This window comes from Stegostoma tigrinum, chromosome 30 (assembly GCF_030684315.1).
Source record: "Stegostoma tigrinum isolate sSteTig4 chromosome 30, sSteTig4.hap1, whole genome shotgun sequence".
NCBI classification, from domain to species: domain Eukaryota; kingdom Metazoa; phylum Chordata; class Chondrichthyes; order Orectolobiformes; family Stegostomatidae; genus Stegostoma; species Stegostoma tigrinum.
Window position 1 is genome coordinate 14,007,590 of NC_081383.1, and position 27,137 is coordinate 14,034,726.

Consider the following 27,137-nt stretch of genomic DNA (forward strand, 5'->3'; position numbering starts at 1 on the left):
TTGCAGAACATTCTGAACGGGAGAGACAGCAGTCAGAGCTTGTGGTCCAGATCAGTAACAAGAGAGATAAGATCCATAGGCAGAATACATTGGGCTTCAAATGATTGCAGTCTTATATTACAACCAGTGATACATGCTTGTAACGTCAGGGACAGAAGAATAGATTGGTTCAGTGAGTAGTTGGAGGGATGGTGCAAGTGTGAGAGATTTACATTCTTGAGGCCTTGGGGCCAATTCTGAGGGAGCTGGGACCTGTACAGGCTGGACAGTTTGCATCCCATCAGGACCAGAACAGATATCCTCACCAGTGGGGGAAATTTTAAATGAGAGTGGCAGGGAAAGAGAAACCTAAGCATGTAGACACGACTGCCATGGAAATCAGAGAGATCGAAAAGTGAAGAAACAAGAACTAACAGCAAATCAGACGTGTAAAAATGTCAAAAAGATGCATGTAAATATACCAAATCTGAGTGCACTGAGCAGTAGTGATAGGTCAGATGAATTAACAATGGAAATAATTATAAACATGACAATCAGATGATTCTGATTTTGGAGATATGGCAGCTGGATGACCAAGGCAATGAACTGAACATGCAAAAGCATTCAATCTTTGGGAAGGACAGAAGTTAAAAAATATGGTGATGTGGCATTGTTAGTGAAAGGTGAAATCAGTACAAAGAAAACAAACTGGCGCAGGAAACCGAGGTATAGAATCAATCCAGTTGGAGCTAAGTAACAACAAGGGGCATATGACAAAAGTGGGAGCTGACTGTAGGGCTCCAAACAGTAGTAGTAAGTTAAACGATGACACTGAATAAGAAATCAGAGATGCAATCTAAGGTGTTACAGCGATCACAGGTTACTTTAACCTACTTATAAAAGAGTGGGCAAACCACATTAGCGATAGCACTACAACAGATTAATTGATGGAGTGTATACAAGATGATTCTTTTAAACCAGTGCACTGAAGAACCAACTAGATGTTATGAGACAGCAAATGCAAGCCAAACCAAATCAGCCTCACTATCACTTGAATTTAAAATATTCAAATGATCCTCAAAATTGCTCAATTTTTCCTAACCAGACCTCATAAAGAACAGATCTTGGACACTAAGTTTGTAACTTAGACAAAAATTAACAATTTATTATGCAGAATCTAACTTTGGCAGAACACAGATAAACTACAGGGCACTCATATCAATATCTACAATCTAAGCCCAATCTTCTGTGAACATGAACCCCTACTTTCATACCGGTAGACAGACTTAGTTAAGAGATAATTTTTTAAAAAATCTCAAGTTGTCAGCTTGATAGTCATTTCAAAAATGAATACCAGGCTATCATGAAATATTTGCACATTGTAAGACAGGTATGAAAAACCGGAATTATAAAGCCTACTTCTGTAACAACAATCATAAGATCAGTGATCTATCACAAATACCCACTAGGTTCACTACTAAACTTTACAGAACTAAATCTGCCTAAACTGTATCTGATCTGGCCTACACGTGACTCCACACCCACTGCAATGCAAGTGATTCTTAACTTCTACCTGAAACAGCCTGGCGAAACATTCACCTATGTCTCTAGGGCAATAAATACTGGCACTGCCAGCCAAGACTACACCTCATGAAAAATAAATTATTGGATGGTTCCCTTTTTAGTGTAAAAAAGACAATTATTCAAGAAGATACCATTGTTGTCTGCTAGCAATTAGATTGGTGACTGGCATGCTGAACATCTATGGAATTCCTCTACCCACCATCAATTATCAAAAGAAATTGATTTGTTTTACATTTCAACAAATTCCACAGTTCATTTCTGCCAAATACATCTTGCAAATACAACACATAGTCATGCGCAAGTGATTTGCATTGCTTGGAGTTTGGAAAATGGCAGAAAAGCAGAAACAATGGTAAAATATTGCAACAGTTTTATGTTATACAGGTGACATTAATAAATATCTAATTACCAAACAAGACCAGATATGCAGCTTATAGCTAAACGACATTTGGGACTTAAAAGTCAGAAAATTCCTAAGATGAGTTTACCCTTTCCAGATCCTCAAATGATTTATCGGCCTCAGGCGTTTCCTCCTCTTCCTGAGATGGGTAACTGTGAGACAGGATATCGGCCAAATTGAATCTGTGATCTGCTGAGCCCATTGAGCCAGCTAAAAGTCAAAAGTCAAATTTCACAATTACACATTCTTTTGCACAAATTATTAGAGAGAAAAGAGAAATAAACAAGGCAACAAGATTTAGAACTGATAGATTTAGAACAGTAATCTAAGCTCTCAGTTTTATGGATATTCATGTAGAATGACTCCACAGTTCTCAAGAATGAAATTAGGAAATTATTAAAGAACTTAAAAATTTGATACGGAGGAGTAATTTTGCTGAACTTGAATCTCAATGCATGGGGAAATGAATGGTGTTGGAAAGTAGATTGAAAACTTTACTTTGCTAGAGTTTTCTAAACTTTCACCTTTAGCTTGGGTCTTTTTTGCTTTAATTTTTTTTTACACGAAACTCTTTCGTTGTTTAACAAACTTTGCAGCTTCACGTGACTGGTTCACTGATTGACCATCCCATTAACAAAAATAAAGACATATCAAGCTAGATTTCATCTGATTTGTCCAGTAATACCATCAGCTGGGATGATAAAAATATCTCAAGAAATAATCCACACGTTTGGTTTCTTCTCATTTGAAGAAAGCAAGCTGAGGGATGACCTTAATTGATATTTTTAAAATTATGGAATGATTTTACAATTACAGAGAAATTACCCTTCTCATGGGAGAATAGTATAACAGGATGGCAACACACGACAGTCCCCAAGAAGTTCAACAGGGAATTTAAAGAATGGCAATAATGTGCAAGTTACTACCACAGAAAGTGCTTGGAGTGAGTCATGTCAAATCATTTCAGGGGAAGCCAGGCAAACATATGAGGAATGAAGAAATAGAGGGTTATAATGATAGAGATGAAGAAAGATGGAAGGCTTGAGTACAGCATAAATGGGGGAGACAATGGCCTAGCGATATTATTGCTGGACTGTTAATCCAGAGACCCAGGTAATGTCCCAGGGATCCGGGTTCGAAACCCACCATGGCAGGTGGTGGAATTTGTATTCAATTTTTAAAAATACTGTAATTAGAGTCTAATAATGACCACGAATCCTGGGTTGACAGTTTGAAAAATCCATTTGGGTCATGAATGTTCTTTAGGGAAGGAAACTGCCAACCTTAACTGGTCTGGCCTACATGTGACTCCCAACTCACAGCAATGTGGCTGAGTCTTAATTGTCCGCTGGACAATACTGGATGGGCAATAAATACTGCCCTAGCCAGTGACACCCTTATCCCGTGAATGAATTAAAATGGAAAGCATCAGCTGGTTGGGCTAAATTGCCTGTTTCTGCGCTATGTAATCCTATGCAAAATTACAAATAAGCTTGCATATGCAATTGTACAATGAGGGCTTTAAACTAAACAAATAAGGCATCAAGTTTATGTAGATGTAGCACGTCAAGGAGTAAAGTCAAAGTAGGAAGATATTCATAGAATGCTTTTGAGATCGTTTCACAGCTCACTTGGGAACCAACCAGAAAGCAGGTTATATTAATTTTGGTATTATGTACGAACTGGATTAATTAATGAGCTTAAAGCAAAGGCACCCTCATCACAACAACTATATTATGACTGAATTTTATAATCATTTTGAAAGGTAGAAGAGTAGAAAATTGGTATTTTAACTCAAATAAGGGCATCTACTTGGACACGAAAAATGAAATAAACTGTAAGTACTATTTTGGAAGATGGATCAGCAGAAATGCGGCGGCAGATATTTAAGGGGACGTTTCAGAATATTTAAGATGGCTCAGAGCAGGAGGAGACTGATACATGGAATTAGTGGTGTGTCTTATGAAGATAGGTTGGGCACACTGGGCTCATTTCCACTGGAATCTTGATGAATGATGGATGACTTGATTGAAGTGCATAAGATCCTGAATGTTCTTGACAAAGTGGACATGGAGAGGATGCTTCTTTTTGTTGGGTCAGTCCAGAACTAGGGCCACTGCTTAAAAATTAGTGATTGCCCTTTTAGGACAGAGATGAAATTTTTTCTCGCCTCAGAGGGTTGAGTGACTTTGAAACTCTCTGCGTCACTAAGGGCTGGAAGCAAGGTCACTTCATAATTTTAAGGAGGTGGCTGATTTGTTATCTTTGTCTATCAAAAATTTACAGTTGTTGGGTTTGGATGACAATGTGGAATTTCAAACACAGATTAGCCATGACCAAAAATTAGTGTTTCAGTCGGCTCGAGGGGCCAAGTAGCCTACTTTTGCTTCTAATACATACGTATGTTCATATGCCCCTCGTTACCATTCTTTACCATAATTTCTGTCACCATCTTACTCCCATAATTATTAGGCTAGATGCATCTTTCTTTGAAGGATATGATGGTGATCCTGTCAAAACTATGAAGTGTCATAATTCACTAGTTGCTACCTAGTGGAATCACAAGTGGTAGTACGTCTACAATATGTTAGTTAAAGTACAGCATTCTAGAACTAGACATTCTCTGCTTCAGTACTCATTATACTAGGATGACTTCCCCTTCCAAAGTGTTTTCTCCATAGTCAGATTCATGACTGTCCTGCGGTTGCACTATTCTCACTTATTTTAGACAGTGTATCTACTGCAATGGCTTCTCTTTCTCACATCCCATCACTCCGAAGGGTCACTGTTTTTCCTTATTTGTCTGGCACAATTCAGTCCAAGACAGTAGATTTCACAGGTGGTGTCCTCAATACCCAACTCTATTTCTCCCCTGTTTCCTTTAATTCATACAAATCTTTCTGTACTGCTTGTTTGCCTAATTAACATCAATCTATTTGCCCTTGTGGGAGAGTCTAGGATCATACAGCATAATCTTAGAATATGGGGTCAAACATTTAATTCTGCAATTCTGGTCTCCCTTTTACAGGAAGGATGTTGTGAAACTAGAAAAGGTTCAGAAAAAAAAATTCATGAGAATGTTGCCAGAATTGGAGCGTTTCAGCAATAGGGAAAGGCTGTGGCTATTTTCCCTGGAGCGTTGGAGGCTCAGAGGTGACCTTACAGAGGCTTATAAAATCATGATGGGCATGTATAGGGTAAATAGGCAAGATCTTTTCCCTGGGGTGGCAAGTCCAAAACTAGAGGCATAGGTTCAAAGGTGAAAAGGGAAAGATATAAAAGGGACCTAACGGGCAACATTTTCATGCAGAGGGTGATGCCTGTATGGAATGAGCTGTGACAGGAAGTGGTGGAAGTGGGTATGATTGCAACATTTAAAAGGAATCTGGATGGGTACGTGAACAGGAAGGATTTGGAGGGATATGGGCCAAACGCTGGCAAATGGGACTAGATTTGTACAAGATATCTGGCCAGCATGGACGAGTTGGATCAAAGGGTCTGTTTCCGTGCTGTATATTTCTATGACTCTATAACACAGATAAAGAGGAATTTCTTCTCAGAGAGTTGTCAATCTGTGAAAGTCTTTATTGCAGAGGACTGCTGAGGCTTATATTGAAGGCTGAGACAAAGTTTTAGCAGTAAGGGAATCAAAAGCCATGAGGGAAGGTTGGAAGATGGAACTGAGGGTGATCAAATTAGCCATAATCTCATTGAATGGCAGTGGAACAGATTACAGCTGAATTAAACTACCTCTGTTCTTACATCTCATGGTTCGTAAGATGACCTTAATTCAATATTTAATGATTCTTTGCATTCTTTTCAAAAAATTATAATCAAATAAAACTAGCTTTTGTTTTGTGAGATTTATGTTTTTCCTGTTACCATCAAATTGTATGCTTTTTCATCATAATAAACTTACATGCGTTTAAAACTTAACTACTCTAATTCATTTTCTGTACTGAAATACTCCGAATCCAACTCCTAATCCCTTTTGGTTGCCGGGTATGGAGGGTGCTAGCTATGAAGAGAGGTTGAGTAGATTAGGATTATTTTCATTAGTAAGACGGAGATTGAGGGGGTACCTGATTGAGGTCTACAAAATCATGAGGGGTATAGACAGGGTGGATAGCAAAAAGCTTTTTCCCAGAGTGAGGGACTCAGTTGCTAGGGGTCATGAGTTGAAAGTGAGAGGAGGAAAGTTTAAGGGAGATATGCATGGAAAGTTCTTCACACAGAGGGTAGTGGGTGCCTGGAACGCGTTGCCAGCGGAGGTGGTAGACGCAGACACATTAGCATCTTTTAAGATATATGTGGACAGGTACATGGATGGGCAGGGAGTGAATGGATACAGACCGTTAGAAAATAGATGACAGGTTAGACAGAGGATCTTGATCAGCGCAGACCTGGAGGGCTGAAGGGCCTGTTCCTGTGCTGTAGGTTTCTTTGTTCTTTGAATAGTTACTCATGAGCTTCAATGGAATCCTCATAATATTCAGGAAAATTACAAACTAGCTTAAAAACTACTTCTTGATTTCAGTATCAGGAAAAGGGTAAAATTCTTGGCTTGGATTGTTCCTTTGCATGGAGGCAATTTAGATCCAGTGGACTCAGATTCATGTCCTTTATGGCTAGGTCCATCCAGCCGAAATTGAGAGTAATTCATTAGGAAGCTTAGCTGATCATGATAGCTGCAGGTATGGAATGAGAATTGTAATACAGCCTTGGTGGACAACAGAGGGAACAACTCAGGGGGAACAACAGGACTATCCAGAGATTTCTCTAGAATTTGGATTAAAATCTGGGTATTTAGTCTAAAATTTTGGAAATTTTTGGCTTTTGGCCCTGCAAAAGCTGCTTAATGATCTTAAGAAGTTATAACTTCATAATAATATTCTTGCATATTGTTAAAAGGTCTCACTTTGTTGAAGGTTTTTTTGCCTTGCACACATCAGGTCAATTCACAAGGATACCAATAAAGCAGAAAACAAATAAAATCCCAACCAGAAAGACATTTTCAAAAAGTTTCAATGAAATGTTTTTCGGTAATACTCTAGTTCTGTGTAATCAAATGACTAATTATATTTCTCTTCAAAATGATTATAAACTAGGGGGCGTCAATAAACAGCAATACCGTTAATCCTCCTTATATGCTATTTAATGTAAGTGCCAGAAGTCAAATGACTTTACAAATATTTTCAGATTTCTGAATGATATAACTCTATAATTACAAAAGGACACATTCCACAGAATTGCTATCATCAGAGCAGTGTGGCAGACAGAAAAAGATTCCATTGAATAAAGTTCTTAGATCAGCGATACAGTGACTTTTACATTTTAAAAAGTATTAACTAAAATACAATAGCTGTACTTCTTGACAAACCGAATTACACAATCCCTATTAAGTTGCAGCTGTTCTTAAAAAAGTTTACATATTATACCTCCTCCAGACTGAAGCCTGTTTTCTAAGGAACATAGATCCTGTGTTCGATATAACACCACACGTGGACTCTGTCTACCAACAGAGGCCTAAAAATAATAAAAAAAAATTAGCTTTGTCCAAAATAAAACTGTCCAGTCTTAGAAAAATTTCAGCCTAGATTTTATCATCGACATTGAAATAAGGACACAGCCATAGCCCTCAAAGAAAGCTGCCCATAAAGATCTAGCACTCTGTTGTATGATTTTCCCATTTCCTGATGGCAGTTTAAACCTGACACCAAGATGAAGGGATGAACTGGCATGCAGCAGCAGTGATGTTATCAAGGAGGTAAGCAGCTAATCACAGTGAAACACACTCTCCCAAGCAGCAAGTGGAATGCATTTAACATCCTTAATATCTAATCTTAAATTCCAGATAACAGAACAACTGAATGTGAATATTTTCGCTTGTACATTAAATTAGTGATAACAAATTCTACATCAATACAAAATAATTCAAGAAATTTGACATTCTACAAAGTTCACTCCTGAAGGCCAGAAAAGGTGTTTAATAGTGTGCTATTAAAACCCCGTTACACATCAACAAGTTGTAATTGCTTCAAGACTAACAGTTAGACTGGAAGTTTTGTTAATTCATAAGATTCCCATTGATTGTAGCACAGTTGGTACCAGAATAGCCTCCAGAGTAATGCAAAACTGTTGACAGCAATTTATAGATTTCCGTGATATTCAGTGCTTGTGTAGACTTTGAAAGCTGGTGTCACCTTTGATGGAGAGACGAAAGTGAACGCTGACAGTTTCAGTCTCATTAGCACCAGAAATTCTGGCTGACATCCATTTTATATCTCAAATTTTCAATATGTTATATACAGTTTGTCATTTATATCAGTGCAGAGGAAGACAGCTTGCACATTTAAGAGTAACCTGAAGACTAGCTACATACAATGAAATTGAATCAACTGAGCAGCTCAATGCTGAGGTGGGAACAAGGACAAGTGCTTCAACACTTCAATTAGAAAACTGACCTGAAAACCATCTGAAGATGATCCAGACCATTCACAACCCTTGTGTCACTCTTGTCTTTAAGATAAGCTTCCAAAGACATAAACACACCATTGAGACTGCTTATGTGCAAGTCGAAAATACTACCTGACTCTACTCAACTGCTGCTGAAATCCTCATCCATGCCATTGTTACCTTTAGTCTTGACTACCCCTGCAGAGGACTGCAGCGGTTCAAGAAGGCAGTTCACCACCACCTTCTCAAGGGCAACTACGGATGGGCAATAACTGCTGGCCAGTCAGCGATGCCCACATCTGGCAAATAAATAAAAAAGAAATTCCCGAGCTAGCCTGCTATCTTCCACTCTTAAACGTGAGCTCATCCAAATCTCTACTGACCACATCCTAATTATCCCTGTGTTCACTGATCAATTGAACAATACTTAATTTTAAAATTCTCATCATCATTTACAGGTTGTTACAACCTGGTGATGAGGGGTGAATTAGCTCTGCTTTTTAAATACCCCTCCAGTGGCTGCAATAAAGATTTAAAATTCTTTTTAGTGTGCATCTTATAATAACTGTAAATAAAATGCAGTAGTCATCAAAATTAAAGAGCCAATTACAAGATTTTCTCAAGTGAAAGAGGAATGTTATTACTTACTAACCCAGAAGAAAACACAAAAATCGGTGTAAAGTTTAAATGGGCGAATGACTAATACAAGAAGTCTGGAATAAGTAACTTTGAAGAAAAACTTGTAGGGTCCTTGAGGTGTTAGATTTTTAACCTGAATATAATTGCTTAATTGACATCTTGCATTGTTAACAGTGGCAAAAATTTGTTGATATCCTTGAGCTCTGAGTGAATAGATATTTCTCCAATTTTGTTTATCACCAAGCACTGGTTTCAGAGGCAAAGAGGAGATTGTGTAGGCCTTCCAATTCTGATGCTGCAAATCAGTTTTCTTCCGCTTGTCTGCCCTAAATCAATTATCTGAAAGGTAGTTCTTTTGAGTAGTCAAGTGTCTGGTTTCATTGCTTTTCCAAGCTAGATAATCTGCCGGCAACTTTCATCTAATACGTAAAACTTCCTGAAAAGTGTAAATCAAACAGGAGATACAGAAATGAGTGAAAGTCATTTTGATTACGTTAATTTTAGTATAAACAGTTTCATTTATTGCTGATTTTATGAAGCTTGCCTCAAATTGTTCAGGTGGTCACAGTGGTGGCTAACTAATTATTATCTTTCTTTTTTTACAATCTGTTTTGGTCCATAAAAGGTTCTTCCAGTGAAAATCAAATGATGAAAGTTTAGAGTCACTTTATTATTCTGCCACAGAAAACAGGAGCACGGGTACAACACATTGCCTGGGCCTAACAAGATCCCTCCAAGGTCTTGTCCTTCCCTAGCCCTACTAGTCTCGGAGATCTCTGCGCTCCTCTAAATTTAGTGACTTCCCTAAATCTCGATGCCTCCTTATCAGTTTAAAAACCGCTCTCTTCAACCAAGCTTTTGGTTATATATCTAATACATGATGCAGTTCAGTGTCCTGCAAAACATCTTGTTATATTTTACTATATTATAGGTGCTAAATAAATATAAGTAGTCACTGTTATCCTGAGAGCAATGCATTCTCACACAGTGAAACAAAACGTTTCAGCTATAACATTTAGAATGATAGGAATTTAAAAAAAACACCTGTTTACTCGGTTACACAAAACAACTTATACTAACAGGATTTTCAGCTGCTACTTGTGGCAAGCTCCATGTATCTTAATGGATTGAAATAGTAATGCCACTTTTGACAAAGGGGTGGCACAGTTCAGTGCTATATATCTTTGGTTGTTTTGTGCTCAAAAGGAAATTGCAGACCAACATCACTATCAAACTAATTTCAATCAGGGAATCAACTACTTAAAACAGGTGTCCAAAATTTTTAAAAATCAAATAGCATTAATTAGTAAAGAGTCACTCAGTAAGCCATGCCAGTGGTCTAATTTTTATGGCCATGTTCAATCTCTCAATACAATAGCACACATATTTACTACACATAGTAAAAGTAACTCTAAGTACTAAGTTTTAAAATGCTAAGAGATATCAACCACTGTAGCAATTAATGAGAAGTTCAAGTTTAGTGGGGCTTTATTTTACAACTCTGAAAAGACTTAAAGCCAAGCACTGCATGCCTTTCATGTCAAAAGAGCCATTCAGAACTAACAATTTTAATAGGTCAGCTCTACGTATATCTTGAGCAACTGAGCTCAACCTAGCAGCATCTCAGGAGCACACTGCTGTGTTCATCCAGCCTCACATTTTATTATCTTGGAATCTCCAGCATCTGCAGTTCCCATTATCTCTGAGCTCAACCTACGCCTGTTAAGAATATTTCTGAACGCATGGCCTGACAATGAAGATTTTGCACACCTGCTTTGAAAAGTGATGAGTTTACCTGTGTCACTCACTTAACTCAATTCATTTCAGCATGGTTAACATAATTTATATGCAGATATTGTACAAAATGGAGTTCAAATGCTGCAGTGTATTGCATGCTGTGAATTCAGAGTGTCCTTTCTACAGCTACTGGCAGGGAATGAAATACTGTCACATAAGTAGCAAATTAGAGGCACAAAAACTGCAAAGACAAGTATTTACCCTATTGCTGTCCAGCAGTGTTAAGTTCAAACACTTCTTTACATTTACAAAGTAATTGTTCCACATAGAACTCAAATAACCAACAATCTGTGGCTGAAACGACATCCACTGACATCAAGCAAAAAGATCCTCCAGTGCACATCATGTGTTGTTTGTAATTCCATGGTTTGTCATTAGACAACTGGGAACACAATTCTCATTCTGAAAACTGGTTCCTGCTGAGATTTGTTCTGAGCACAGCCGAACTGGTCAAGGACCACTCAAGTACAGAATGGTCAGCAAATGATGAGCTTTGCCTTAAGATCAGTTCAGTATCTGACACATGGCAACGTATCACCATGCTCAAGAGTTTCTAAATCAAACCAATAATTCTTTAGACGCCCACTACAGAAATCTATTAGAAACACTGCCTGCAAACAATCCCTACTCAAGTCTTTCAATAGTAATTTCAAAAGCAATGGTAGAACATAGAAAGCAAAATGAAAAATTACAGGGCTACAGAGAAAGAGCTAGCACCCATAAGATGGGGCCAAGTGGCCTTTCTCTGTGCTGTAAGATTCCAGGACTATATGGCAATTTGACACTAGCTTTACAAATTATGCACCATGACGCTGTGTATTAGCTGCATTCCTCTGTGCCAGAGAATCTAACCACAGTATCACACCTTTCAATTATGCCTTTAATCAAACTGCTATTCTGATGCTTGCATAATTAAGAAAGATGATTTACACGAAAACATCTAAGCAATTTAAAAAATCATGCTTTGAATACGTTTACTGAAAGGAGCCATTGCATTAATCTGTCAAAAGACACTAGTGCAGAGAGTTGGCTGGGTTTGATAAAAGTTTTCATAACAAACCAACTTCAGGATTACAAATACAATTCAAAATCATCACAAGAAATGCTTTACAATAATCAAGTATGAAATAGAAAAATAGGAATTCATTTACACTGTGTCTTATCATATATTATCACAATTCATTCATAACTAAATTAGCATTTCTAATTCCATAATTATCACTCCAAATATTAAACAATATACAACTGCTCTCCAAATCATAAATCACCCTAGTGAGCAATAAACATTCATTCCTTATTGTGATTGAGTCAGAATCCTGAAATTCTCTACCTAATGCTTTTAAGGAAGCACAAAAACAGCAATGGTTTAAGAAGGCTCATCACAACTTCTCAGGTTATCAGAGGTTGAACAATGAGCAGTAGCATGCTGTGATCACCCACATCCAAGCAACACCTCTGTTCAAATTTTTTTTTATTTCTCTAAAAAGCATCTTCCTCTCCAGGTTCTGATTTCAGATTGTGTTACTATATTTGGGCATGGTAAAGGCTCCTCACTCACCTCTACTGATAAGGTCTGATGGCTCAAATATTTGTTCAGCTGATTTGACAGAAAATAAAGCATTAGAAAACCAAAAATCCTTTACAAAACAGTCCAAGGCTGACTCAGAAATTTGACTATTTTGTTTTGATGTGTCCATCAACTACTCTACCTTCAGATAACCTCCCACAACAGTTAACATAGGAACACAGGAACATATGCAAAGGAGCAGGCCATTTAGCGCGTTCAGCCTGCTCCACCGTTTAAGGAAGTCGTGACTGAGTTGTGGCCTAACTCTATATACCTGCCTTTGGCCTATATTCCTAAATATCTTTGCTGAACAAAATTTTATGTCTCTCAGAATTAAAATTAACAGTCGATTTGCATCCACTGCCGATTGTAGAAGAGAGTTTAAAACATTTAGCACCTTCTGTGTATACATTACTTCCTAACATTTCTCCTGAATGGTCTGGCCCAAATTCTGGGACAAGCCCCCCCCAGGTTCTAGAATCCCCAACCAGTGGAAATAATTTATTTTACTTACTGTGTCTTTTTTTGTGATTATAAGCTATTAGGTACTAATATAAGGAATGACAGTTCAAAGTAAACTAAACACATGAACATACAAATTCCGAATAGGAGTAAGCCAGTCAACCCCTCAGGCTTGCCCCATTTTCACTAAGACCACAGATGATCTGATGATATCACATTCCCTCCTTCTGTTGATAATCTTTTACTCCGTTGCTTATCAAGAATCTATTTACTTTTTCCAAGAACTCTGCTTTCACTTGACCAAAATGGGACAGTGGGCTGAGAACGGCAGATGGATTTAATTTAGATAAATGTGAGGTGTTGCATTTTGGTAAGGGAGAGGAGGGCAGGGGACTTGTATAATTAATGGTAGGGCCCTGGGGAATGCTGCCAATCACAGAGGGGTGCAGGTGCACAGTTCCTCTAAGTGGAGAGGCAAGTTGACAGGGTGGTGAAGGAGGCATTTGGCATGCTTACCTTCATGGGTCAAAACATTGAGTATAGGAGTTGGGATGTCATGATGTGGCTGTACAGTACTCTGGTGAGTCCACCTTAGAATACTGAGTACATTTCTCATCGCCCTTCTACAGGAAGGATGTCGCTAAACTTGACAGGGTGCAGATAAGATATACAAAGATGTAGCTGGGATTGGAGGGTTTGAGTTATAGAGAGAGGCTAAACAGGCTGGGCTTTTTTCCCTGGTTTGCTGGAAGCTGAGGGGTGACCTTAAGGAGATTTATAAAATCATGAGTGGCATGGATAGGGTGAATAGCCATGGTCCTTTTCCTACAGTGGGTGAGTCCAAAACTAGAGGGCATAGGTTTAAGGCAAGAAAGGAAAGATTTCAAAAGGACCCAAGGGCTAACTTTTTCATGTAGGTGATGCATCTATTCAATGAGCTGCCAGAGGAAGTGGTGGAGGTGGATGCTATTACAACATTTAAAACGATATCTGATGGGTATATGAACAGAACGGGTTGAGAGGGATATATGCCAAATGCTGGAAAATGGGAATGGGTCAGATTGGGATGTCTGGTCAACTCAGACAAGGTGTGAAAAATCAGTTTTCACTCTGCATCACCGTATGACTTTCTGTGCGAAAAAAAAGTTCTTTTCATCTCTGTATTAAATGGGCAACCCCAAGTGCTTTATTCTCTCACCAGGAAACATTCTTTCCACATACACCCCTTGTCAAAAGCCTTCAGAATTTTATATGCTTCAATCAAGTTACCTCTTATTTTTCTGGACAAGTCAGATCTCACCATAAAACCTGGCTTCATAGAGCATAAGTTTTACTTTTGCAGTCTGTTACCATGGCAGTTGGTCACTGACACATTCATACAGGCTGCCAAAGTACTTTTAACAAAACAAAACCACAAGTTTATTACAGAAAAGAAATAAAAAGACAAATTTAGAAAGATCTTAACACAGACTGCAAAAAACAAATTTCAAACATTTTTCACGGCACTGAATCTTACTGAAGTATTATCCCTGTCTAACTCTCCCCAAGAAACACAGACACGGGTTACCTCAATGACTTTTCCTAACCGAACTTCCAGAAAAGTCTTGTCCACGTAAACTAACAGAAGTTCAAAACTTCTTCCAGCTTTCAAAGCCTGGATTGCTACAAATTAAATAGCCCTTCTGCTGGTAAGAAGCTATTCTGCACAATTAAAAGCTGGTCTGTCTTTCTACATGTCATAGATCTGCAAAATTTTCAACAATTAACTCTCCAGATCATTTATCTCGTCATTTAGCTTAAGTCACATGCTTTCTTGAACTCACTCTTCAAAAATTACTTTGACTTCTTTAAAAAAAGTCACCTCCACACCAAATATAATTTGCCTATAATTTAAAATCCGAATTCTCAATAATAATGATAAACATTTATCACACTAGGCTGTTTAACATCAAAATAACACACTCATTCCAGGTATTAGTCTAATAAGCCTTCACTGAACTGCTTTAAAAGCATTTATATTCTTCCTTAAGGAGTGAAAAGATACCCAGTCATCCAAAAGTGATCTCACTAATTCTTCCAATAATTCAAGTGTAACGTTTTTGTATTCAATCCCCCTCACAATAAATGATGACATTCTATTTACTTGCCCCACCTGCATGTTAATTTTCTGTTATTAATGCACAAAGATATAGACAGCATTCTGAATTTTGGAACGCAGTAATCTCTCACTATTTAAATAATACTTTTTTACTCTTCCTGTCAAAGTAGACAATTTTACATTTTCCCACATTACATAACGTTTGCTAAATCTTCACCCTCTCACTTCAATGATCTATTTCTCTTAGTAGCAATTTTCTGTCTTCTTCACAACCTACTTTCCTCCCTACTTTCTGTCAAATTTAGCAACCAGCCATACGTTCAACCAAGTCAATTCTACAAGGTTTAAAAAGTTGAGGTCTCAACACTGATCTCTGTGACAGGACACTTATTACATCTTGCTAATCAGAAAAAGACCTATTAATGCCTTCTCTCTGGCTTGCTAACAAGAAACAACCTTCTTTCCATGCCTATATGTTACCTCCCTTACCATTAGTTGTTGAGTACTGCTGGAAAAAGACACATTTTGTTGAAACTTTTTGTCTTGCGCATTAAAACAATGTGCAAAAATTATAAACGTAGGGGGAAAAACATGTATAAAGGAGGAGAGAGCTGACTAGTTGCCAAGACGATTGATATTTCTTGTAAATTGTCCTCGTGAGTGAAAGATAAAAAGCTTTGATAAAATGCGACTCTTTCAGCAATACTCAAGTTATTTACAACTAGACTATAACTAGCTTTAATTTTCCATAATAACCTTTGATGTGGCACTTTATTAAATGCCTGTCGGAAATCTAAATAGTGCACATCTACCAGTTCTCCTTTATCCACAGCGCATTTTATTTCTTTGATTAATTGTAGTAAGTTGATAAAAAACAAGTTCTTCTTTTCACAGAAAAAAACTTGCTAACTCTGCCCGAGTAATTTATTTATTTCTAAGTATTTTGCTAAAACATTTTCAATAACAGCTTCTAATATTTTCCTTGTGTCCAAGGAGAAACTGACTAGCCTGCAGTTTCCTGTTACTAGAAGAGTTACAGTTGCTACTTGCCAATCTAATGAAACCGCCCCCAAAATCTTGGGAATTTAGAAAATTAAAACTAATTGAAATCAACCTTCCCACTAGAGACTTATTTTAAGACGTCTGGACTAGTCCATCAGGACCCAGGGCCTAGTCAATCTATAGGTCAATTTGCTCAGTTCCAAATCTCTGATGACTGTAATTTTCAAGTTTCTACCTCCCAACTATTTCCTGGTTTACTGCTATTTCCAGGATGTTACTTACATCCCCTACAAAGAAGACTGATACAAAGTAACTGTTCAATCATTTGAGGAATCTCCATTTTCAATTACAAATTCTCCAGATTTAATTTCTTTAGGACTAGCACTGACTTGGTTAACTCGTTTCTTTTTCAAACTCTACAGAAATACTAACTTTAGGTTTTTATAATTCTAGATAGCTTCCTCTCATATTCTAATTTTCCCTATTAATCTTTGTCATTCTTTTGTTTTTTGTTTCTTTATTCCACCCAATCATTTGACCCTGCCACCCATCTTAGTACCAAACTTAAAAGAAAAAAAATGCTGTTATACAATCTTTAACTCTCATTTTAGTAAACTATGGATGGTGATTTTCCCCTGGAATTCTTCTATCTCATTAAAAATATCTATCCTGTGTATTCCGCCATATTCTAACAAATATCTGCCACTGAATCTCCATTTTAGGGCATAGGAAGGAAAATAATGTGTCAGCTCACTTCATTGAGCTCTACTTTTATGGCCTCATTAGTGGCCTTCTTTAAGTTTAAAATACTAGCATTGGACCCATTCCACTCCCTTAAACTGAAAGTAAAATTCAATCAGAATTTGATCCCTGCTGCTTAAAGACACCTTCCCTTTAAGCCAATCTCGTTGCACAATACCAGGTCTAGTACAGTCAGCTTCAGACGTACTATTAAAGAAAATCACCACAATAACATGCTCTGAACTTCACATCTGGCTGACCTGATCTGACCCATCTGATTTTTTCACACTAGAATGCTGGTTAGAATCATCCATGATCATCACCATAGATTTCTGACAGGGTCCTATTATTTCTTCCTTGATTCGCCTTTCTGCTATGTGATTACTGTGGGGGTCTGTACACCACTGCTACAAATGACTTCTTGCCTCTATATCATCTCCACCAAAATAGCCTCTACCTCCGGTTTCTGGAAGCTAGGTTGTCCCTCTCTATTGCGTTAACACTATGATTAATTAACTGAGAGACTGTCCATTTTTTCCCACCTTCCCGGCCTTCTAATTATCAAACCTAGCAGGTCCAAGCTCCAATCTCAGTCACTGGGTCGTATTTTTTTGTTTTTATTTCACTATCAGTTCACCAGTTTTGTTTTGGAAGTTATGTGCGTTCAGATACAACCATTAATTTTGTTCGTTTAGAACTCTTGTAACTAGTCCTAACTGTAGACTAATGTTTCTAATCTCTATCCCTTCTGTCACTGTTAATCATTTAATATACCGTGTCTTGTTTCTACACTTTGATTTACCACATTTTCCACAAATGTGATGATTTGCCCCAAATACTTAGTTTAAAATCCACCCTCGTTCCCGAGTTATGTGGCTCGCTAAAACACTGGCAACAGCGCAGTGGATTGTTCCAATGATGCAGCCCTTTCTTTCTCCTGTACTACAAAAGGTGCCCATAAACTGAACCCACTTTTGCTGCACCTGTCTTTGAAGGACATATTAATTTCTCTAATCTCATTTGCCTCATCTCATTTTGCACATGACCCTTGAGTTTGCATCTTCATTCTTCATCAGGTGCCTAGCTCCTCATACTGACTATACAGATTCTATTTCCTGGTCCTGCCTATGTCATTGTTGTAGACATGGACCACACCAACTCGATCCTCCCCCTCGCAAATCCTGGCACTGGGCAGGAACACAGTCTTCTGTACAGGTGTGCCTTTCTGCAGAGAACAGTACCGTCTCAATACCTCACTTCCTGACCATCACTATATTCCTTCTGCTCCCTGCATTTGAATGGCTTCCTGTATCATGTGATAGTCAGATAGTTCATCCATCCAGCAGCGCCACTGTCATCTAAACAAGCTGGAAAAAAATCTCAAAAATCAAAAACAAAACAAATCTTTTAAGAGAACTTTTAGTGGATATACAATAAATGAGAATTTAGAAATAAAACAGTCGATTGCAAAAATGAGATTAAACGTACCATGTTAAGGACAGAAATTGATGTCAAATAAATTTGCTCACACCAAACCAAAGAATGTCAATTTTCATTAATCGCATATTTGACTATTTTTTATGTATAATGACAAAACATTGTCTGGACATGCAGAGAATTCTATTAAATAAATGCCTTCGTCGAGGTCAAAATAGACGATTAATATAGGCACTGTAATCTGGACGGTGGACAGGTGTGCAGAACTAATGTTAAACACCATACTAATCACACATTCATTTAACTACAAGCACTGATTTGGCACAAATAAGCAATAACATTAAAAGACATGTTAAAATTACACATAGAATGCTTAACTCTAGAAATCCTCAGGAATTGATTTTGCACAATTAAATGCAAGAAGCAGATAAATAATTACAAGAACTCACAGAAGACTTACTACCTGAAGAGCAACAAGTGTCACCTGATGTGGACATATAAGGCAGAAGGGCTTGTCGTATTGAGGACAAAACGTAAAAGGCACAAGCACTCATAAGGCTGATACAGCAGCAGGGACACTTCAGAAGCTCCTCTCCTACCCAAGTTGATAAGCACCCTAACAGAGTTCTGATACAACAGTGATCAAACAGAATGGAAATAAAATTTTAGATTTAATTTTTCACCTAGATGTGGTCCATAAATTGGAGAATTATAATTAAACAAGTAGAAAACAATGATTCTAACAGAAATAAAGTGAACATTTCTGTTGGCTAACTGGTCACCTTCATTTAGTTTTCTTCCAAAGAGTATTCCTTTATAAAATGCTATCAAGGAAATAGGAGACAGACTTGCAACAAGAATTCAGAAAGGTATAAAAAGATAACAATAGAGTACATGAAGAAGGAAAATTGCATAGATTTATCAACTTAATATATTCTGAGATGTTTCTGACAGATCTTGTAGATAGGGAACAGGGAAGGTGCAATGAGACCTAGTTCACCTTCTACACCAGTTACTCAAAGCAAAGTAGGCAAATAGTATATTAGCTTTCATAGTGTGAGCATTTGAATACAGGTGCGCGTACATGTTGCTGCAGTTGCAGAGAGCCTTGGTGCAACTATACCTGGAGTATTGTGTTCAGGTTTGGTCTCCTTATCTGAGATTGGACATATTGGCTATACAGAGAGTGCAGCCAAGGTTTACCAGACTGAATTCTGGACTGGCAGGGCTGGTGTATGAAGACAGACTGATTGGTTAGGCCTAAATTCATTTGAGTTTAGAAAAATGACAGGGGATCTCACTGAAACCTGCAGATTTACAACAGGACTAGACAGGGCAGGAAGGATGTTCCCAATGATCGGGGAGTCCACAACCAGGGGTCGTAGACTATGGACATGGAGTAGCAAGGAGAGAGTACTGAATTAGGTGATCAGGCATAGTCATAATGAATGGAGGAGGAGGTCTGAGGGACTAACTAGCCTACATGTAATTTCTACATTTCTCAACAAATAAACATTTCCTTCCCAATGAAATCACTGTTTTCACAGAATCACGTAAGAATGGATGCAAACTTGCACAATATCATGGTCTGTTTGGTCGTTTTGCAAAAGAGTTTTATGTAAAACAGAGAATTTCTAATTCCTCTTCAAATGCCATCTCCTGCCCCTAAATTACCAATGTATATTTAATCAGCTGGAGTGTTTGATCTGAAAATACTCTCAGTACTGAAATATCAGCATGGACTCAACCCCATGTGGAATAGGGGTCTAATGTTCAGTATTGATACAACATCAACTGACCAGACAAAAAAAACTAAAGAAGACATATGATCTCAAAGTAGATTCAACTCCCTACCAAGTGTGGGTGGTAGGCTGATCAAGAAACAGTCATTCACAATCATGGCTCAATCTGGTTTGACAAGCAAGGGGCTTCCTAATGTGTACGGAGAAGTTTTGCTGCGGTCATGGATGAAGTGCTCATAGTGTTGTTGATAGGATTGAGCTTGTGCCATTTCGAAAGCTGCTCAATTTGTATGTAGCACTGAACACTATTTTGATTGGCATTCTAGAAGAATGAACCACATATTCATAAAGTTAGCAGAAAAAGGAGATGAACACTTGCTATATTTCAGGCAGCCATATGGAAAATGCTTGAAAAGTTTATGATAATTCTTTGAATCTGGATATCCTGCCTAATGCAGCTGTGCTCTTACTAACATGGTCTTAATACTAGTGACTTCCCACTACTTTCTCCAGGGCAATTAAGGATAGGTAATAAACGATAGCCTAGTCAGTGACATTCAAATCCCACAAACAAAAAACAACAAGACTGCACAACTGGTAATTAGAACACAGAACAGTACAGGCCCTTCGGCCCACAACGTTGTGCCAACCTATTATCCTACTAAGATCAATCTACCCTGCATTCCCTACATTTTACTATCCTCCATGTGCCTATCCAAGAAATCGCTTAAAACTCTCCAAAGTATCTGACTCCACTACCACTGCCAACAGCATATTACACAGAGAGTGGTGGATGTGAGGAAAGAACCTACCTCTGACACCTCCCCTCTACCTTCCCCCAATCACCTTAAAATTATGCCCCCTCATAATAGTCATTTCCACCCTGGGAAAAAGTCTGACTACCCACTCTTACCTATGCCTCTCATAATCTTTTAATACAAACTTATGCGTTATACAAAACTGATCAAAATAACACAGCTGAACATGACAGCACAGTGGGTTGAGTAGAGAGAAGAAAATGGAGATCCTAACCGTTTAACATCCCACAAGGGCAGCTGACAGAACTGAAAGGCATTAATAAATCTAGAGTGCCAAGTTAGTTCTCGTGACCATCATTACTAGACTACTATGTATTGTTATAAAAACCAATCTGGTTCACTAATGTCTTTAAGGGAAATAAATTTGCTATTCTTATCTGGTCTGGTTTATATGTGACAGCAGATCCACAGCAATGTGATTTTTGACTGAAACTCTGAAATGGTCAAAATAAAGCTACTCAGTTCAAAGGCAATTAGTGGGGTGAACAAATGCCGGCTTTGCCATCAACACCTACATCCCATAGAAGAATAAAAAGGAAAAAAAAGTTTGATACTTAAAAGTTATACAAGGCTGCCCAAAGCTCACCCTTTCCAGTTTTGCAAGCAGGAAAAAGTCTTTCAGTATGTAAAGATACTTGATAATCAGTAACAACAGTGTTAAACAGAAAACCTCACTGAAACACTAATTTTGCGGCTTTCAAATATTATTTATTGTGTTCAGGTATTCACATCACTTGCTCTCTTTACTGCCGCTACAACTGTGAGCGTTAAACTTCAGTACAATTAGGCCTGTCCTTTAAGTACAGTTGTGAGTGCACAAAGAACCTCAGCCTAAACAAGTCCTTGGCTCAAATTGAAAAGTTTTTCAGATGTATCATACCTGACGTGCAACTGTCCTTGATCTTGTGTGACAGCAATCACAGCTGTAGAGATGAAAGGAGCTCAGTATCAGAAAACAATCAGGTTTGATCTTCTGAAAATGTTAAGTGGTTTGGAAAGGGCATCATTTACACATTATCACACAGTCCTGCAGTTGATGAACAAACCAGCACAATCTTTTCCTGACATCCAAAGCTGGGCAGCAGATTCTGCAATCAAAATCTGTCATCTTCATCAAACATCAAAGCGGACCTCCAGACTTTTTTATGTATTTGATGTGTGATAACAATTATGTTGATTGCAGTTCCTTTCATTCCGAATCTATTCGGTTTTTCCTGAAGACATATAAACACTGGGGGCTGTAGTCCTCGTGTGAACATGAGCAGATGTTGAATAACCCACTGTATTGCATTTGTATATACACAACAGGAAGGGAGAGAATGCGAACTTCAAATAAATCGCTAACATTTGGTATGAGACCAACTAAAACATCTTCACCAAGAAAGTGCACACAAGCACACACTCCTTACTTATGATCATTTGTTTTGCATTTTCCATTAGAAACAACATCCATTATTCAGAGATCGCTCACATTGTTATGCATGCCATTCGTATTTCTGAAAGGAATATTTAATTATCGACCAAAGAGCATTATGAACAGGTCCCTGCCACCGCGCTGCATTTTATTTCTTTTACGCTTTAACACAAACGTGGTTGGCTTATAGTCAACATTCTATGGTGATCCGAGAAGACAGAATCGTATCATAGGAAATATAGGATTACGCTTAGCCCCTAGGGAAATAATAAACTGAAACTACGTGGGATTGTTACGGTTTTGGGAATTAAATCACTTGAAGCTACCCCTCTCCTTACTTTGCAATACAGAATGATTTCACGTTTTAACACTCAGCTCTCATGTGCTCCTGCACTGCTTGCCGCATCGTCCAGCTTCTGCTAAGTCTCTCAGTTCCAACGCTCTTGGGTTTATTTAAAACGGAGTTTTTCAAACTGTGCAACAATCTTCCGTTCTACTTGAATTTCAGCTGTTTGACGCACTCCCCCATTCAGTTAAACTCGCATTTCCATCTTGCTCACATTACGTCATTGAGCCGACAACTGGGCACAGTCCAGCACACACAATTGTGATGGAATAATGTCCTATATTACACATTGCCACAAGACTCTGTTCTCCAGCTTGCATTGCCGTCAACCGCAGAAGTTAAACTACACGGTAGCGGCAGAAACAAGGCATCAAAACACGTCCCAACACAGCCCGACAAGTTTCTGCCTAGGCTTTCCTTTCAAACAAAAACTATAAAACGGTCCCGAAGTCCGAATATTCAATACATTCGGGAAAGTCAACTTAACACCTCAACTTCTGCCAATGCATAACTGAATGGTACTTCAGGCTGTGCAGACGGTCCGTTTCTGGAGACGAACGAGCTGATAACCCGGTTGCACAAGTCGATTTCGGAACTGAAGCAATTCGCCGGCAGCAAGAGCATTTTGCATACGCGCACACGGTGAAATCACACCTTTGCAAGGCACTACGATTGCCATATAAACAACAGTGTATACTGGATCAGAATCTGCACACGCACAACGGTACGCTCATAACAATATCGCATACACGTTCAAGATTTGATGAGAAACTAGGTGAAAGATCCCCTAGCAGGAAATTGTCAGCTTTTAAGGATGTGCATTGGGATGAAGGTGCTCTGTGTGTGTGTGTGAATGCATGCATTTGCTGTTTGCACGCAGAGGCATATATACACATGTATAATGATATGGAGTGCAGGTATGCAGCAAGTTGTATGGGAACCCTAAAAGCTCATTCCTGTGGTTGTTTTGTGAGCTCCTCTGGGGCAATGTGGCACTAAGTTTACAAACAGAGTAGGCGAAGCACGCAGGCGCAGTGCGCTCCGGGAGCTGTCAGGTTGACAGTGAAGCCGAGGCCGGGACAGGGGCTCCCCGCCCCCCACTCCCCGCCCGCCCCCAAAACACTACCCCACCCCCCCCACCCTATCCAACCCACTGTCACTACTACCACCAATAACCGCTTCTCTCACCCCCCACTCCCAAAAACAAAATAAAAATCACTCGCCGTTAATGCCTGCACCCGCCGACTCCGAATTCAACAACCCCGGCGGCTTAAGCGCTGCTCCCTCGATCTATACCTCAAGAGCCGGCCGCTCGGGAGCCAGTAATAACGCGGCGCAGTCATTAAATCACATCGGGGTAAAACCAGCTCTTGCGCCGCCTCACCTCCGCCATATTGTTTCTGTCTCTGCCTGGGAAATTCGAGTGCCGGGTCCCGGATGTGCAATCGGGTAATACTGGAGCAGCGCCGCTGCTGGCGGTTCGCGGGAGTGCAGTGCTATGACTGCAGAGCCAGGGGAGTAGTGACACTTGGGGGCTGTAGTTGCCTTTATTGCGTTTAAAGGGACCAAACTGGACAGGGCCCTTATTTCTCCCTGCTTTACAAATTAATGCTTTCTTTTCTTTTAATTCTTTCCCTCCTCTTTCCTCCACCATCTTTCTTTCATCCTCCCCATTTCCCTTTTCTCTTCTAACCCTCTTCCCTCCTCTCTCCTCTTCCCTCCTCTCTCCTCTTACCCTTTCCCCTCTTTCCCTCCTTTCTCCTTCCTCTCTGCCCCTCTCGCTTTCCTGCTCCGTCTCTTCTCTCCTAACCTTCACTTTCCTCTTTTCGCTTTAGCTCCCCTCTCGCTCATTCCTCTTAACCCCCCTTTCTTTCCTTCTTTCTCTCTCTTTCTTCTGCCCTTTTCTTTCCCTCTTGGATCTCTCCTTCCTCCTCACTTTTTTGTTTTTCTGCTCTATCCCTTGCATTTAGGTTATCAGAGCCTCAATAAGATTCACTTCCTTACACTGCCCCAGTATCCACATTTCAGCCACGTTTAATTTGACTATAAAGCCCTCTTTTGAGTCCTGAGGTTATCAAAAAAACACAATAGTTGGAGACAACGTGGCTTAGTTGTTAGCAATCCTGTATCAGAACCAGCACGTTATTGGATCATGTTCCACTCCAGAGATGAGACATAAAAATCGAGGCAGCCGCTCTTGTGCTTTGTTGGATTTGCCTTCTTTCAGAGGGGAGATTAAATTGGTATTTAACCACTTCCAGACACAGATATCCTGTGTCAGAAGCCTGAAAATCAAACACTGATGTGTTTGCTGGGGGGAGGGGGGGGGGTTCCCTTCTTCAAAACCAATCAGTGTCTGATTCAGCACAGAGAAGGTGGTGTGAGAGAGTATGTTGCTGAGAGCCATTCTTCCCTGCAGATCCAGTACGTCACTTTCCTGTCTTCCTCATACCCATGATGCTCATCTTGACCTCGCCTTGTCTTTGGACTGGGATGATTAACCAATTCTCAACCTCTGGCAGATATATTACCTGCAGCAGCCACTGATCCCATCTCTCAGCACAACTGCCAGCCTCTGGCCAGCAACTCGGGTGAGGAGGGAACCCACAGTTCTTGTCTTCTTTATTGTAGGGATGGCCAGCCTGATGGGACTTTAATGCAGTGGGTCCTTCCAAATGTGGTGAGGCGCTTGCTAGCCGGTAGCTGAGATTCCTTTTGCCTATATTAAGTACTGCCCATTGGCTCAGGTTATGAAAAACTCAGTCAAAGAGCAAGATTTCAGGAATTTCTTAAAAGAGGAAAGTAAGTTCAGGTGAGAATTCCAGAACTGAAGGCATAGCCCTCAATGATTGAGAAAATTAAAACCATGGATGTTCAAGAGGCCAGAACTCGACGAGCACAGATAGGGCTGGCAGAAATTGCAGAATTGGGGAGAGGTGAGGCCATTGAGAGATTTGAAGACAAGGATAAACTTTTCAAAATTTCAACATTTCTTGACTGGGAGCCAATGTAGGTCAGTGGAATATAGGGGCAACAGGCGATAGAACATGGTGCAAATTAATACAGGAAATGGTTTTTCATTGGCCTCCAATTTATGAGGGTAGAATGTAGGAGACCAGCCAGTAAAGTATTTGAAAAGTTAAGTCTTGAGTTAACAGAAACAAACAGAAATGAAGGTTTCAGCAATAGATCAATTGAGATCGGCTGAATTTGGTTGATGTTGTAAAGTAGAAGTCGGCTTTCTAAATTGTGGCACAAGTATGTGGTTAGAAGCTTATCTCAGGGTTAATTGTGATACTGAAGTTGCAAACACATATCCTTCTTCTCAGTCTGTTGCCAGCTGAGGATCTGGTGGCTTGGAAGTGTAGTTTGGTCAGAAAAGCAACAACAATGGCTTCAGTCTTGCCAATAATTAATTGGAGAGACTTATTGCTAATCCAGTGCTGGATGCCAGATAATGGTGGGATGATTTAGCAAGAGTAGGAGTCAATAGAGGCAGTAGGAAGGAAAAGCTGGGTGTTGTTAGAGTACATGTCAAAACTACAGTTGCGCTTTTGGATGATGTCACTGAAGGTTAATATAAGGTGAGAAATAGGATGAGTCCAAGATAAATCCTTCAAGGATACCAGAAATAAGGGTGTTGGAGCAGAAAGAAGCCATTGTTCTACATAGAATTTGATGAGAATGGTTCCAGTTGAGAGCTGCCACATCTGGCTGGATGACCATGGGGAGGCATGGTTTAGACCTGCAGGTTGCAGATGGATTAAGAAAGGTGGAAGGGAAAGTTTATCATACTAATATTTTATAATATATCCTTTCCAAGATATGGTGTCCCGAACTGCTCAAAGTTTTCCATCTGTGATATAACCAAGGCTTTGTATGAATGTGGTATAATTTCTACCCTCTTGTATTCTAGTCATCTAAATGTAAAAGCCAGAATTCCATTAGCCTGTTTGAACATTTGCTGTACCTTCTGATGGCCTTCCAACAAATGGTGTATCTGGACCCCCCAACTATCTATGACCCTGGATGTTTCTTTAAGTGTGTGTTATCCTGCTTTTTCAAGATGACTTGTATTAATTGTTGTAAAAGCTTCTAATCACCTTGTACCATTGACATCATGTGTGACGTTAACAAAATGGAAGACCTGCTCATTTTCTGAAATGTAACCTTTGCTCAGTTAACCTTCTTAACATTTTCTTTCCTAGTGTTGTGGTATTGTACAATATTGTTGGTCACCAATGCTTTATTCAGGGATCTAGCTCAAGCTATGGAATTAGATTATCTGCATATGTGTACTCAATGTCCCTTGATGCCTTGTGCTTTACAGATATCTAGAAAACTGGACAACTATGTGGGCAGGTGTGAATGTCCAAATCTATTACATACTTTGTTAATTTGATTAGCTTTACTGACCATACTAATCATGTTGACTGCACCTAAAGAATATAATTGTTATTGGTCTAACACTACAACTTTGCACTTATGTCCATACTCAAGTAACGTGTCAATGGTATGGGCCTTCTTCTTGCCCAAAAGATCATTCCTAAAGGCTCTAATTAATGTAGAAGTGATGAATATCTCAATGAGCGTCTCTGATAGTTCCTCTTTGAAAAAGCCATGCTTATGCCCTTTTCTATGACGTTGCCTAATAA

General features: G+C 39.1%; 1 protein-coding gene across 4 annotated transcripts in view; it reads right to left on the reverse strand.

The window, feature by feature from the left end:
* LOC125465888 (mesoderm induction early response protein 2-like) overlaps positions 1 to 23,900 on the reverse strand; it is a 78,111-nt gene extending 54,211 nt beyond the window's left edge. Inside the window, exons 1-3 of one of the 4 annotated variants that reach the window (XM_048559840.2) lie at positions 23,867 to 23,900; positions 7,402 to 7,489; positions 2,052 to 2,173 (exon numbers count right to left, since the gene is read on the reverse strand). In XM_048559840.2, coding sequence (XP_048415797.1) covers positions 2,052 to 2,173; positions 7,402 to 7,489; positions 23,867 to 23,875 — 219 coding nt within the window. In that variant the 5' untranslated portion in view covers positions 23,876 to 23,900. Of the gene's footprint in view, positions 1 to 2,051; positions 2,174 to 7,401; positions 7,490 to 21,602; positions 21,662 to 22,474; positions 22,651 to 23,705 lie in introns of those variants that run through there. The other 3 variants (XM_048559843.2, XM_048559841.2, XM_048559842.2) reach the window with 3 other exon arrangements.
* Between the last annotated feature and the right edge of the window lie 3,237 nt (positions 23,901 to 27,137).